The 15,693-nt window shown below is 49.2% G+C and overlaps 1 protein-coding gene across 1 annotated transcript in view; it reads left to right on the forward strand.

Moving 5' to 3' along the window:
- Positions 1–390: 390 nt before the first annotated feature.
- The window catches only part of BMP6 (bone morphogenetic protein 6), a 93,424-nt gene continuing 78,121 nt past the window's right edge, over positions 391–15,693 (forward strand). The window contains exon 1 of the mRNA XM_055799247.1: positions 391–1,380. Coding sequence (XP_055655222.1) covers positions 951–1,380 — 430 coding nt within the window. The 5' untranslated portion in view covers positions 391–950. The remainder of the gene's footprint in view (positions 1,381–15,693) is intronic.

The raw sequence follows: 15,693 nt of genomic DNA on the forward strand, positions 1-15,693 counted from the left end.
GCGACCTTAGACCATCCCCGCAGGAACGGGTATGTTCCTTACGGCAGGATAACGGGTTCCACCGTACGCAGAGGAGGCAGATGGGTGCTTCACCGGCCGGGGCTGGCGGGGGTACCCGTGCCTCGCCCCTCACCGGTGCTCCACGCACGGGTTTGCAAGGTAGTCCGGTAAAAGCCGTAGGATGCTGCAACCCGTTACACCGACCCGCAGGGGTTAGCGCAGGCAGCGCTCCACCTATTCTCAGGACAAACAACCTACATCCACGGGCTGGGGGCGGGGGGGTGGCCGAGACCCCTCCTCCGCAGGGCAGGGAGGCAAGGCTAAGGCGGCCGGTGCCGCTGCTTTTGCGGCGCGCCGCCCCAGCGCAGCAAACCGGTGACAACCGACGGGGCCGGCGCTTCCCAACCTGCTCCGCCGCCCGCCGCTCCCCCCGCCCCCGCGGGGCCGCGCTACCTGCGCGCTCGCCCCCTCCCCGCCCCGGAGGAGCGGCCGCCCGCCCCGCCGAGAGGCGGGCGCGCCGGGGAGCTGCCTTCGCCGCCCGCAGCCCCGCGCCGGCCAGCCCGCGGGGACCGGGGCTGCAGCCGCTGCGGCCGCTCGCTCGCTGCCGGGCAGGGGAAAGTTTGCCGCTCTTCCTCCTCCTCCTCCTTCGTCCCCCGTGCGCAGACCCCGCGGGCGCCCCCGGGCAGGGGCATGGCGCACTGAGCGGCCGGGCCGGCGGCGGCCCCGCCGCACCTGAGCGGCGGGGCGGGGGGGGGGAGGAGGGCTGCGCCGCGGTGCCCCGCGGGCGGCCATGCGCGGCGGCGGGGGCGAGCGCTGAGCCCCGCTGGCCTGGCTGCCCCCCGCCGGCCCGGGCCGTAGCCGCCGCGGGGGGGCAGGGCTGGAGGGCGGCGGGGAGCCCCCGGGGAGAGGGGGAAGCGGGGACCTCGCCTGCCTCCGCCCGGCCGAGCGCCATGCCGCGGCGGCTGGCCTGGCTGTGCTGCTGCTGGGCGCTGCTGCTGGGCGCCTGCCGCCCCGCCGAGCCCGCGCTGCCCGCCGAGGGCGCGGAGCCGCCGCCGCCCGCCGCCGCCTCGGGCTTCCTCTACCGGCGGCTGAAGTCGCACGAGAAGCGGGAGATGCAGCGGGAGATCCTCTCGGTGCTGGGGCTGCCCCACCGCCCCCGGCCGCTGCCGCGGGAGCCGCCGGCCCCGCCGCCGGGGCGCCTGACGGCGGCGCCGCGCTTCATGCTGGACCTGTACCACGCCCTGGCCGAGGGCGCGGAGGGCAGCGCGGGCGCGGAGCGCAGCGGCCGCCCGCCGCCCCCCGCCCCGCCGCCGCTGCCCAGCGCGCAGGACAGCGCCTTCCTCAACGACGCCGACATGGTCATGAGCTTCGTCAACCTGGGTGAGTGCGGGGCTGCGCGGAGCCCACCCCCCGCCTCCCGGCCGGAGGGGGCGGCTGCTGCCCGGGCGGCGCGGCGGGGGCGGGGGGTGCCGGCCGGGCCCCACCGCGGGCCGCCGGGGAGGAAGCGCACGTCGGGGATGGGCAGAAACCTCCCATCCCTCTCGCGAACGCTGGAAAAACAATGCCCCGGAACGCAAAACCCGAGGGGGACGACAGAGAAAAGGGTGTATTGTTGGTTTATTTTTTTTATAGCCTCTTGTTCTCGCTGTGATGATAGGGGCCAGAGCCCCCTCGCTCGGGTTGACACCCCCCCCCCCCCCCCCCCCCCAGCTCCGGTTCCCGGGCAGTGGAGCCGCGGCCGCGCAAGTTGCGCGGGGCCCGGCGGGGCTGCAGGGCTCCCGGAGCAAAGCGCGTCCCGCGCCCCGCTGTCCCTGTCCCCTCTCCTCTGGTGTGAGCTGGCGTGGCGATGAATATGTGACTCTGTGTAGGATATTCTGCTGAGCGAGTCCGAGAACGTGATAAAAATCCCTGTTGTGTGGAAATCTTGAAATAAGTTGTGTTCGATGCCAGCCCGCACTCCAAGCATTTCGCGCAGCCAGTGCGGTACTGATGCGAAGGGCTCCGAGGTGGGTATTTCGGTGGAAAGCCATTAAACGTTTTTACTTGAAGGAGCCCTGAATACTTGTCTGCAATTGTAAGGAAACAGTGTAATTAGATTCAGCCTAATGTGGAGAATGAAAATATTTCAGTTGGCAAATTGCAGTTCCTTTTTTTAGGGAATTTCTGTGAAGCTCAAGTGGCTTTGCCGGTCGGCTGAAAACTGTCTTTACACTAGTGCTGCCAGAGCTGCGCCCAGGACAATGGCACCTGTGAACAGCTTGCTTTGGTTTAAAAAAAAATACAAATTGTTGTGTGTTTTCTCATCTAGAGCAGGGATATGTTGCTGCTGAGGGAAGTTTCTCTCAGCTCCCAGCAGTGGCAGGTGTGTTCAATGGCTTTGCACCACGGTGTATGTATTTAGAACAAGAGCTGGGTAATTGTTGTACCTGGTGACAGTTCTGTAATAGGTCAGAAGTGCCCCCCTTGCGCAGCAAATGCTTGTTGAAGGGGTTTGTCTGCGTTGACGTCGGGGTGACTGCCCGTGTGGGCACAGCTGAGTGGCCTGGGGTGCTCAGCCCTTGCAGCAGTGCAGAGCCCTGTGGGCTCCACGTACGGCGAGGATACCTGTCAGGGTCTCGGACTTATCCTTTAAAATTAGCTTGGTGATGTTTAAATGGTGCTGCCATCTCGGGGCTCTGATGCGTTTGACTGAGACGTCCTGAAATTGTCCATCAATGAAGTCAGCGTGGTCAGAGTCTAGCTGGGACCCTGAGATGTGGGAATATTGTCCAGGGTTCGAGTCCGAAGGGCAGCTGCTCGGGTGCTTCTCCCCTCCCAGCCTCCCCAAGCCTCTGTGTCCTTTGAGTACACGGCGCTGCTGCCACTGTCTCTGCTTTTTGCCTTGGGGACTTTGAGGACGTATACTTGGAGCTGTGAATTTAAGAAGAGTGGTGTTGGCTGTAGCTGTCTGTAAGCAATCCCCATAGCAATTTTTATTTAAAGGACGCAGAGCAAGGTGCTTGCAAGGGGCTGGGTGGTTCCCAGAAGAGCTGATTTCGGGAAGAAACGTGAGCATGCGGTGTTTTAGAAGGTATTTAGCTGCCTACTTTGTAAAGCACCAGGAGAGCGGTACTAGACGGTAGACCTGGAAGGATTTTCTTTTGAAAATAAAAAAAAAATTCATATGATTCAAATCAGTTCTGATAATTTGGATCTAGACACTTATGTAACAACAAGGAAAATTATTCATGTAGTGTAGTAAAATAGCACGACTGAAATGCTAGTTATGAGTCTCAGGAAGTATGAATCAACTGCAGAAATTTCTCATCAACTTCCAAGTTCCGAGTCATAAACCATAATGTCATTTAACGTGATTGTTTGTTACCAGAGTGTTGGCAAATTGACGGGCTGAGACTGAACAGCTGTTCGGCTGTTTTCTCTAGCGCCTCTGACATGTCAGGGATTTTTGGGGGTCTTTCACATGCATATTGACATTTACTTTTCCAATAAACAATAATTAATGCCAGAAAACTAGAGGAAGCCTGAGGTTATATTGCGATATGGAAACTGAAGATGTGATGGGAGAAAGCCAGCCTGCGATCTAGCAAATGGCTTATCAGATGTAGTCTAGGAAATGCAGCAAAAGATGGTGGGATCGCAGCAGCAAGGGAAGACTGCCTGACCCCAAGGACGCTGGCTATTCCAATGAAGTGTGTGCCAGGCAACCCTGAAAACCCACAGCTGGAGTCTCCTTATAAGCAGACACTGCCAGGATTTTTTTATGTGGCGTTTTCTGCATGTGATCAGGCATATAATAACTTAAAACTGGTTACAATTGGCTTCTGAAGAACTTCGCGTTCAACCTTAAAGACATCCATTCCGTTCCATTACTGAAGGGGCAGCTGCCAAAGGGATGTGAGGGGCCCTTGCTGTCTGTTCTCGTCGAATCAGGACTGTATGGTATCCCGTGGGTACACCGGGTGCAGGCTGCCCTGAAGATGTATGCAGCTGCGTGGGTGTGAAGGCAGTGCAGGTGACCTGCCTTCAGGTGCTGCTGCTGCTGCAGCCCAGAACCAGGCAGACATTTGACGATGCATCTTGTCGTGCTGGGAAGCCGTGATCTAGATCAGCTGTGGGGAGAAGTCCTGCTTTGTGGTGAAAGTTTGCAGGTGTTCTTTTGAAGTGTATTTAATTTTTCCAGCCCCGGAGCCCAAAAAGCGTCAGTAGCTTGTAGATGCTGCTGACTTTAAATGTGTGGTGCTCCAGCCCTTCCTGACCAGCACACATATTCCTTCAGTCTGAGGATACAGCAGATGTGGTTTCTGTCTGGGGCAGACTGTTTTCCTATGTGCTCAGGGTAAAAGTCCTGCGTGTCAAGGTCTTACAAAGCTGAGGGACTTTGGTGAGGTCTTGGATTATTCAGGCAGTGCAGGCTTGTCCCAGGCTCAAAGGTGATGTCTGGAGAGACAGTTTCATTAAAAAAAAAAAAAAAAAAAGTGATGAAAGAGGGGCACAGGGGTGTGGAGGTTCTGCAGATGCAGGGAGTTGCTGTCTTGCTGGCAGGATAAGAAACATCAGTCTTAGAAGTCTAGAGTCTGGGATTTATCCTGCCTGCCTGATGATGTCTGCGCTGTAGTATGGACTTGCAAGGTATGGGCGATGATTCCTAGAGGGGCTGACTATAGGGGATCTTTGAGTGTCCAGGGTTTCTAGGAGATGCTTAGCACTTTGTTTTAAAAGGCACCTGGAGAGTGTTATCAGACAGTAGAAAAAATTATTTGTTCCCATTACAAGTAAAATTAAGATATAAACCAGTTCAGTTAAGTTAGATGATAAATTTCATTTATCAGCTTAGATACCAAAAATAATTTGACAGAAAATGTCATCTACCCTCAGTAAACCTGGTTGTTATTTTGGGAAGATGATCCTAAAAGTGTCTATTTCAGGTGTTTTCACTAGGGTGAGGCACCTGAAACATGCCTGTTTCTTTCCATTTCCCACATAGGAAGTTTGGATAGCTAGCGCGGATGGAAACATCCACATTTTAGATCTATTTGGGATTTATCAGACCAAGCAGGGTACTGACTTTTTATGCCAAGGGGATGACTGTCCAGCAGGGCTGGGGTGCTGTGGTGGTGGTGGTGCGTTCTGGACCAGCAGATGTCCTTGTGAAACTGTTTGGCTCCTCCTGGAGGAACATCCTGGGTACAAACGTAGAGCTAGCATGACTTGACACAGCATTGCTGGGGAAAATAACATCTACTAATGTTTCCTGTTTGACTAATGTACCTTCCTGGTGGCACCCGGTAGGGTTATCCCCTTCTTGTCGAACAGCCCCGGGGTTGGTGTGGAGATCCCTCTTTGAGGCGGTGACGCTGGATTGACAGCTGGACTCAGGCAAGCATCCCTACATTTTGCTGCCAGGACTGTTTTAGCAAGATAGGTATCGAGCTCCTCACAGCAAACCCCTTCTCTTTTCGGTCCAGGGAGATGAGGAGAGAGGGGTCACTGCTCAACCCAAGCTGCAGACTGGTGCTGGGGGCTGTGGCAGATCTGAGGTCCCCCTGGTCTCTTCTGGCTCATCAGTGCTGATGTGTAGGGGGCTGCTCTCCAGCTCCTGTTTCACTGCCTGATGTCTTCAGAGAGTAGTGTGCACCATGTGTAGCAGCAGGAAGAAGACTTTTGAGGACTTCGCTACTTTAACTGTGGCCACAATTATTCCCTGTGCTGTGGGACAGTCCTGTGTTAACACGGGGAAGAAGCTTTTCAGGTCTTCACCCGTGCTTTCCTATCCTGGCATCCACGCCGAGGGGAAAAAAAGCAACATGCTATCCACAAGAAAACCCAAGGAATCCAGTGACAGTCTTTGTGGGTTTCTGCTGTGACCCAGATCTGGGGCTGCTGACAGCTGGATGGCTGTGCAGGAAACGTCTGAACCCACCAAACCCTCCAGAGATAAGGACAGCTAAAAGCGTCTTTTGAGGTGTGGTGCCTGGTTATCCATGACGTCGTGCCTTTTTGTAGCAGGCTAAGAGCGTGGATTTACTGTATCTCTGGACTTTTGGAGAGGGGGTTTCCCCCTTTATCACAAGAGCTGCAGGTCTCTTGGGAGAACTTCAGGCAGAGGGATGAGGGGAAGCCCAGCTGTTTGCCACGAAGTCCTGCAGGCAGCCCTGAGGCTTTTCCACGTGATTCGAGTTGGGACCATGATGAAAAGCCTCTTTCGTTTTCGAATCCCAAACCCCCAGGCAATTCCTGTCTTCCCTGCAAGACTTCAAGTATCTGCTGGGGCAAGGGTGCTCCCTTTCAGTGCCAGGGAGCTGCTGGGAGGTCAGCGTAGGGCTCGCTGTGCAAATGCTCTCTCTCCCCTTGCCTATAAAGCAGCAACTTACGGATGCGCTGTCTTCCAAACAGGCTTTTCATCTTTTTGGCAGCCATCACCTGCCAGATTTCCTTCTAGGAATGATCTTGCACAAATCCATAGCAGCTTAGGCGCAAGCAGTATGCCTTCGCTCCGCATGGCTTTTCGCAGGAGGGAAGCAGTGCTCCAGCATCTTTGTGTGCATTTCTAAAGCAGGTGAATTTTTTCATCTGAAGGATTTGATCAGCCCACCTGTCTTTTTCCTGGTACCATGCTTGCTGTCAGGGGATATGAAATTAGGCAACCAAGATGTATCAGGGACGTTGCCTGATTATGTTGATGGGACCATACCATTCATACTGTCATCCCATCTGTTTATACTCTTGGCCACATGTTGTAAAGGTCAAGACATCTACTCACAGGGAATAACTGGAGTGTGTGATGCTGTGGATCTGGCTGTGCTGCCAGCTGGCTGAGTACAGCCTCGCGCTTTCGGCATGTGAGCAGCGTCCTCCATGTGTGTCCAAAGCAGGCCAGTATTGGAAAACATGAAGCTGATGATGGGAATGAATTTACTGACTTCTGCCAAGCCTTGTATACCGGCCTTTGATGCCAAGACAGATCCCAAGTGTCAGAGAGCAGCCTTACATTTGCCGTTCAACTGATGCAGCTCAAGGTCTTCATTTATGTCATCTCCTTGAAGTAGTCATCGCTTGCAAGCTGCCTGCTAGTGTGCAGCTGCCTGACGACATGATTAAAGAAAGGGCAAATGGTCTCTTAAAAGTCCTCAGCTCCTCTAGACCCTGAATTTGAGGGACTGCAGTCATCCTTCTGCCTGTGGGCAGGAGCGCTGGAAGATGTGTGGCTTGTGGAGAAGCTGCTGTTCAAAACCTGCATTGTTGAAATGAGTGAAGAGTCACGTTTGTGCAAGCAGTTTATCCAGGTCCAAGTGTCATCTGGACTAAGCTACTGGAACCTGACTGTGTGGCATTAGCGGGACAATTCTTTGTCTTGTGAAAGCTTTTCAGAGCTTGAAAATTTAAGTCTCAAATTTGGGTGGAATGTTGAAGTCTTACTTACAACAACAACAAAAAATGATTGTAATTGGAAAAAGTTAGTAGTGCCAAAACAGTCTTGATTGATTCGAGTCCAATTTTGTATGTGTAAATAACGAAAAAGTTGCATTTTGAAATACAAACCCAGGTGTGTGGGTGGTTTTTTGGATTTTTTTTTTTTTTGTAGAAATAAAAGCAGTGCTTCCTAATTCTTTTCCTCAAACAAAGTTGAAACTAAAGAGCTTCTTGTAAAAAGGTTTTCTTTTGGCAGTTTTCTTCCAGCTGAACGTGGCTTCATCACAAAATCACTTTGGGTAGCAGTTGCAGATGTCTTCGGCTGAGCTCCTGCAGGGACTTCTTGCTGCAGGCTTGCATCTCCACCGAGGAGCTGCAGGTCCTTGCTGGCTCTAGTGGTGATGCTCTCTCTCGTAGTTTTAAATATAAACTTCCAAGTGGTGTTTGTGATTTAGGAGGAAGGAAGGTGGTGTTTAGACTTTCCATGTCGTGCAGGCATGATTCTTTTTAAGTCATCTTGCCTCATTGCAAACTTGTGGGGGGTTAGACGAAGGTACGAGTTACTTGGGATGTAAACAGTCCCATCTTGTGTTTCTCCTGTATCCCGAAAGATGCACGGTAATGCTGTGAGGTGCAGCCCACCTACTAATCATTTAGCGTTTCCATTTGACCATTTGTGTAGTGATGTGAAACAGAGAGCAAACGCTATTGCCTGAATGGAAAAATGGCTCGTGGTTGAGACATTCCCATTGGTTTTAGCAGGCATGAGACCCCAGAGCCTGGGAGACCGAGGCTGATGGACCAGAAAGTCTTCTGTGCACCTGGTTATTGGAGGTTGGTGTTTGGCCACCCCTTGTTTGATGGGGCAATGGTTTCAAGCTGAAAAAGGGTGGGTTTACATTGGCTAACAGGAAGAAAATTTTTATAATGAGAGTGGTAAGACACTGGAACAGGTTGCCCGGAGAAGCTGTGGATGCCCCATCCTTGCAAGTGTTCAAGGCCAGTGGATGGGGCTTTGAGTGACCTGGTCTGGTGAATGACGTCCCTGCCTGTGGCAGGGAGGTTGAACTGGATGATTTTTGAAGGTCCCTTCCAACCCAAACCACCTGTGATTCTAAACATGGAAAGGGCATTTGGGACTGGGATTCTCCAGCTGTGGTACACCAAGGGCAAGGGGACATGCGTGAAAACAGTTCAGTGGGTTGTTCCTTTCCACATTTTTTCCAGTTGTGGCTGGCAGAGGATGAGGAGCGGTGCCTCCTGCACGGCTGCAGTGCCTGTAGCAGGGGTGGCCAGCACCAGCACCCTGAAGAGGTGCCCACTCCCTGGGGAGCCCTGCGGCCCCACGCTTGCACCCGGAGCAGGTTCCCAAGGCGGTGGCTTTGGGAAGAGCATGGGGCTGCAGCTGCCGCAGGGCTGTTGCAGGAGAAAAAAAGCTTAATTAAAGTAACTGAGCCCCTGTGGGATTGCAGGGGTGTTTAATACATTGGACTGGACTTTGATTCCTAAAACGTGCAGTGGATCAGGGCCAGTATTTCTTCAACTGTCAGTTACTTAAGAAACAAACCTGTAGGACTGGGTAGATTTTTGGGGTGGGTTTTTTTCTTTGTTTGTTTTGGGTTCCTTTTTTTTTTTGGTGATGGCACGAGATGATTTTTTGTTTTGTTGTTCAGGGCACAAATATTTTGACAGGACTGCCTTCAGCTCTTTTTATTATACATTGCAGTGTTCATCATAGCACAATGACAGAATTGAATCACTGGTAGCAACAGTGGGAATTTTTGGCAAAAAAGGATAATGTAGACAGAGCCGAAGTGTTCTGCTAACTAAAACAGTAGCTGTATTTTCAGAGAGCTAGACATGACTGTTTTGATCCAATGTGGTGTTAATCGCGAGAATACTTAACTACTTTCCTATGAACTTTCCCCTTAAAAATATCCAATGATATCACCTGATGTTTTGCACGAATGCTCGGTATAACCAGAATTTAGAACAGCTGGCTCCATATAAACTTGGAATATTCATAGGTCAACTATTAGTGTATAAATAAAAACATTTTGAAAATGAAAACAGAAGCACAGTATTTGAAATATACTCAGTGTGCAGATGTACTTCATGGCTTGAATAGCTTTACAAATTATTCAAGACAGCCTTAACACTTGTTCTGAAGAAGTCAAATTTCTCGATACTAAATGAGAAAGTGTTTTTCAAGCAGTATTGCAAAGATGTGTTATTCCGTGTATTTTAGTGGTCATTTGCAGTATGAGAGATGTATGAATCTGCTATTAGAAGCCCCCTTTTAAAGAAGATTTATTTGATCAACCCAAAATCTTACTGGTGGCAGATGGAGACCCACGATTTCTTTTATCAAGCACAGGCTGTAAAATACTCTGTGTTTAAAGTGTGCATGCAAATGTTGACGGTGAGGTGTACTACAGTGTTCTTATCTTGTCACTTACTGCATCGCGTTCGCGTGGTGTATACAGTCAAGGCATTAGACACTCTGTTTGTGCAAGGGCTGAGGGGTGACATAATGTCTATTGAAGCACAGGCGTTCAGCTCCACACCAGGCAACAACGAGCACTTAAAAAATGAGAACAGATGAGAGCTTGTGGGCAGGCTGTGATAGTCGCACCCGTAAGCCGGGAGGTGTTGGAGGGAGGAAAGGGTCCACAGTTTTGGTGTGAAACAGAGGTGCATTCTCACATTCTTATGTCTCCTGGGCTTTCCAGACTATCTGAGAGAGAAATCCAGGAGAGTGAAGCTGTAAGCAGTCAGTCCCAGTCCTTTTACAAGAAACAGAATTGTCCAAACGAGTTGGAAAAAATGTTGAACTGTAACAAGCACGTACAAGATGCAAGAGTCTTGTCTGCCACTGGCTTTGTAAACTCTGTAATAAATATTGTTTGGGTGTGAACACTTACCGCAGCCCAAGTTCCATATATCTCAAGCCGCCTCAGAAGTATCTGGATGAAGGCTTGGTATCGGGGAGTAAAGCGGGCAGAGCTTTAGTTCCTCATATCGCAGAGGCGCAACCTCCCTGTGGCCAAATCCAGATGAGCCAGGGCCGAAGCGGTGATCTTTAATCGCCAGATGCTCTGCAGGAAAAAAGGAAGAAGCATTTTCTGTCACTTCCCACGGGCTTCCCATTCATGTTCCTTCTCTTCTTACACCCATACTGGTGGCACAGTCCAGCTCAACCATGATAAACAACACTTCTCCATGCGGGAAGAGGCCTCACGAGCTATTAATATAGCTGTGTCTTCATCATGGTGCCAAGCCTGTTTCTTCAACATGTTTACATGCAAGCACTGAGAGGCTTCTCCACAAACCTTGTCCTGTGTACATGATTTTGGTGCAGAATAGTAGGAGCATAGTTTTAAAATTTAAGCCTGGTATGGAATTGGTATTTGAGTAACTACAGAACGATTTGATCCACAAGTACAGAATCCAGGTGCTTGACTGACAAGCAACGAAGTTTGGAGAAGAAACCTTTCATTTTAGAAAAGCAGCAGTCTCTCTTGCCCACAAACTGTCATCCCGAGACCGCATTTCAAACATGCAGACCCTTTTGCTTAATTATTGTAACATCAAACGCCTTTGACATGAAAGGGACCAAGCAGTGGCTATGCAAGATAATGACTTGTTTATAAAAATAATTTAAACAGCATATGAAAAGGATAAACATGCATGTCCTGCCAAAATTCACTGTATGTTCTGCAGGCTTTGGTGATTGTGAATCTCTTGGCTTGCCCTTTCAATATATATATATTTTTTTAACCCACAAAGAATAAAAGGCAGAGGGGGAAGGGAGTGAAGAAAAAAGGGAGACTTAAAAAAATTGTTCTCATATTTAAGGAAGTTCCAACTTACTATGCTATGGAATATAGCTGGAGAGAAAATACATTTGTTTAATGTACTACAGTAGAGATTTTCACTTGGAGATGCCTGTGTCTTGTCTCTTTTCATGTGATAGTTTTTACACTTCAGTGATTGTAGCAGCTGTCCTGTCCAAAAATGTTCCATTCTGTGGGATGCGTAATGCTCGTTACTTATTAGACAACGTAAGGCTACCGCTCTGTCTCTTATTCAGGACCTCAAAACACTTGATAAGCGTTGACGACTCACAGCGTGCTCTGATGAATGTAAACCGCTACTACACTCGTGTTCCAAGTGGCTGATCTGAGGCTTGAAGGGCACCACTGGACCACAGCGATGAGGTCTCTGACATTCCTGCTTCTAGTCCTGCAATCTAACTGTGAAGCTACGTGCTGTGTTACTGTCCTGGCAGGTCCCCAGGTGGCTCATGGAGTTGGTGGAACAGTAGGTTCTTACTCTGTGAAACCCGTCCTTCTTCAGGTTGCAGCATCAGTCAGCTGGAGACCACAGTTTCTCATTTGGCCTGGGGTTTAGTCATTCTGGCTTACGACCCTTGCTCATCAGTGTTGCACGAGCTGTGCCTTCTGCAACCACAGCCTGTTAGGGACGTGCTTCTCAGCCGTGCTTGCACACAGCTCAACATCAGTAACACCTCTGACCTCTCTGGGCGCTACCTGAACGTGAATGCCCACCAGACATGCATTTGTATATGATGTCTGCTGTGTGCCATAGGTGATGGCTTTTGCAAGAGAGCAGCTCTTCATTTTAGATCTCTGACCTGAGCAGCGCAGGAGATGCCTGGGTGCAGTGGGTGGTAGCGTGGGCGTGTAGGCAGGCTCTGGTTTTGCGCGTGTGTTGAAGTACACCTCTTGTGCATGGGTGTAAGCTGGCATCTGTGCAGAGGTGAATAGGAAAAATGAAAGTGGTCACAAGCTAGCCCAGTTTTCAGTTGAAACTATTGTGGAGCCTTGTAAAGGTCCGGTTGACTTTTGGTAACGTCCATGATAACGGTAACATCTGTGCTGCAGAGTTGTAATGTCTCTTGGTAATGTCCATACTGCAGGCGCAGGGAGGCTAGTGGTAGGTGTTCTTCTGAGTTAACTGATAGTTTTGTTGAAAAACTCTGAATAATAGTGCAGTGTAATGGCTGAAGTCAGTATAATGACTCCTTTATATTTCAGGAGCTATTGGGATTGGGTCTGCCTGATACTTCTGCTATCGCTAGTCTCAGTAAAAATGATTTTATGGGGTCCCAAAACAGTCTGTTGCTTCTGGCAGCCAGAGAGCTGGCAGCTCCAACTCACTGACGCTTGAAGAGATAGTTCATTAATTCATGGCACTTTCCAGAATAAACATGGCAAACCTCCTCTGAAATAACAGACGGTAAATCTTCCTTGTCACTCAAGACTGCACATTTGTCTTCAGAAAGGGGCCGTGAAAGAAGCTGTCCATCTCCTAATGAATGAGAAAATAAATAGAAGGGGAATTGTGCATTGTGTCATACTTGATGGGGCGAAGCTTCAGGCTGGAATAACAACGAGCCTTTCCTCCCGTCTTATCCCTGTTAAACGTGGACCTGACCCATGCAACGCCCACCGGGCAGGCTATCAGGTGCTGTAAACTATCACAGCTCTCCAGCAGGGATCCCTGGTGGGAATGACGGCCTTTTTCACTCCTGCTTTGACTCTTTTTGGGAAGGTAGATTTCAGCAGCTCTCAGCTTTGGGTCCTCGGGGATGGGACCCTCTGGTTTCTCTGTGCTGCGAGGTTTGTGAAGGTTGTTAGAAGCTGGGGTTGCTCGGAGCGCACAGATGTTTTGTGCAGCTTGTTATTTTCTATGTTGGAGGTTATGAGTCAGATTACTGTTACCAAAATGTTTATGTGAAATCATTTCTGAGTCATATATTTGCATCATATACAACCTGTCTGACAATCAAAACATTCAGTGCTCAGCTAATGATTATATTAAGTTTTCCGACACTCTGCTCCAACATAACATAATTACACGGCAAAGTGCAATATATTACTTTGACAGGGTTCTTCATGCGTCTTGTGATGTCAGAACAGCATCATCGCTATTATTTGAAATTATCAGAGAAACATGGACTTTGTTGCACGAAACGAAGTTAAAAATAGGGAGAGACAGTCCCTCAGAAACAAAATGCCCTGCCAATGTTCCTGGATGTGGGCTTTTTTGGCCCCCAGGAAGAAAAAAACATGTATTTTGAGAAGTTGCATAGTGCTTTTAACCTTGTTCTATCCAGAGAGGTGCCTGATCAGGGCTTATTGGGGAACTGGGTTATAGCTGTGTATATCTGCATGGAGAAATCGTTTGGCTACTGGGATTCAGCAGCTGCCTGGGAGGCTGTTTGGTGGTTTCTGTATAATACATTTTGTAGGACGGAACCAGAGTATTTTTAGCACCGTGGAAGACATAAACAGTCTGTAAACTACAACTTAATGCACGCTGTGTGTATCTCTTGTGTGAGCTCTAGCATAAATATGGGTTGCTTACAGAAGTATTCTGGGTAATCGGAGCAAACATTTAAATTACATTTACCTTCAGATGCGTGAGAGCTAGGGCAGGAGTGTTCGCTGCCGTGTCCCAGTGAATTCAGTAACTCCTTTTTAATTGTTTATTCTAGAATGAGATGGGGAAAAACAAAGTGCTCCTCAAGTCTGTCCTGAGGAAACGGTCAGGGAGATGAAAAGTGCATAAGGGCATAGGGCTGCTGTTTGTTTGTTTTTAAATAACCGGCCATGAACAAACTTAGGGGTATTGAAATGGAAAATGATTTTAGGGCTGACTTGTCTGAATTTGGTGTACAGTCTTTTGGAAATGGCTTTGGGAGCTTGGTTACAAGCGTGGAGGGCACTGGCCAGTCCCTTTAAATATAAAATATCATTGCGTTTAATCGCTCTTACTGAACTGGCCGAGTGCGAAGCGCAGGGTGGATTATGATGACATTCTTTATGTTCCTACTGAGAAGAGTATGGACAATACAGCAGTGGACTTTCCTGGCTACAAGTGTCTGAACTGTGCTTAGTAATCAGGGAGCCTGCGTTTGGAGTAATAAAACGCATCCCCGTGCAGTATTAGCGAGCACCATCTTTGCTTATGCACTCTCCTTGGCCAGCATCAGTGGCAAATACATAATTGGACTATGAGGACCAATATATTGTGAAGTGTAGTGGAAAATGCCCAAAAAATTTCAGTTGGATGAAGTCCATTTGTCCTGTGCTAATTTCTAGCCCTGTAAACAAACACAGCTGCTGAGTGTAGAATCAGTGCTCAGAGTGGTTAAAAACAGTGATGCATTGCTAGTGAGATCACGGCAGAAAAAATATGTAACATATGAGGCTGCAGTAAGGATCAAGACTATCCTCAGCTCTGATTAATTGTTTCTGTGTATATGTATTTTCATCTGTTTATGATGCTGTATGGAAACTAGAATGTAAAGATGGCTTTTTAATTGCTCGACCATTCAGCAGAGACAGGCTGAGTGTTAAGTATTGGTGAGCCATTTGTCATGAACTTCTGCGAAACGGTCTGAATTGTTGACCAAAGGCTTAATGAATCTATATGTACGTATTTTATATTTCTCTTTTCCATAACAGTATGTCATTGGTTTGGTCATCTGGGCTTTGTTGTTATTTGCTTATATATATGAAGGATCCATGCAGGTAGGTTTCCCTGTCATTTCATCTTTATTAAGATGTCTTTTAAAGTACTGCAGTGCTGAACAAGGGGCGTGAGGCTTCAAACATTAGAAACCTCAAGGCCAAGCCTGCTAGGTCATTGGCAAAGCAGCAGCACTTACACTGTAATTTGTCTTGTGTCCCAGTTGTATGTTTTGACATCCCAGAGCTGACTAATTGCCCTGGGGAAAAAAAGGAGTAAAGAACCGTCTCAGTTACTGTGCTAGAAAAGACAGCTTCCATCCTCTTCTGTCCATCGCATCAGTTATTTCATGACTGCTGCATGGTCACCCTCAGATCTAGCACAGCAGGACTCCCATGGCTTGCCCCAATGCAATTAAATAATGTGCTTGACGTGGTATTGTGCAGCACCTATCCTACCTGAGCATTAAAGAGATTTCTTTTTCCTCCTTGGCTTTAAGAGAAGACTAAAGGAGCTAGATAGTTCAGGTAGAAAGTAGTGGAGAGTAGATGAGACAGTATTAATCGCCATGTATGATTGATCAGAGATGTTGTTAGGGAATCCTCCAGCACGGCCCACTTGTTTGTGTGCTGTGTATTGAGGATGGCTGGGGTACAAGATCTACATGCTCCGTGTGAGGGTCTGTTTCTGACAAAGCTGTGGTGGTACCTGTGAGGGCTTTTTGCCAGGTGATTTGCCAGGTGATTTGCCTGGTCCTTGGCCAGCTTGGTTGCACATGGAGGT

The sequence above is a fragment of the Falco peregrinus genome, chromosome 3 (assembly GCF_023634155.1).
Source record: "Falco peregrinus isolate bFalPer1 chromosome 3, bFalPer1.pri, whole genome shotgun sequence".
NCBI classification, from domain to species: domain Eukaryota; kingdom Metazoa; phylum Chordata; class Aves; order Falconiformes; family Falconidae; genus Falco; species Falco peregrinus.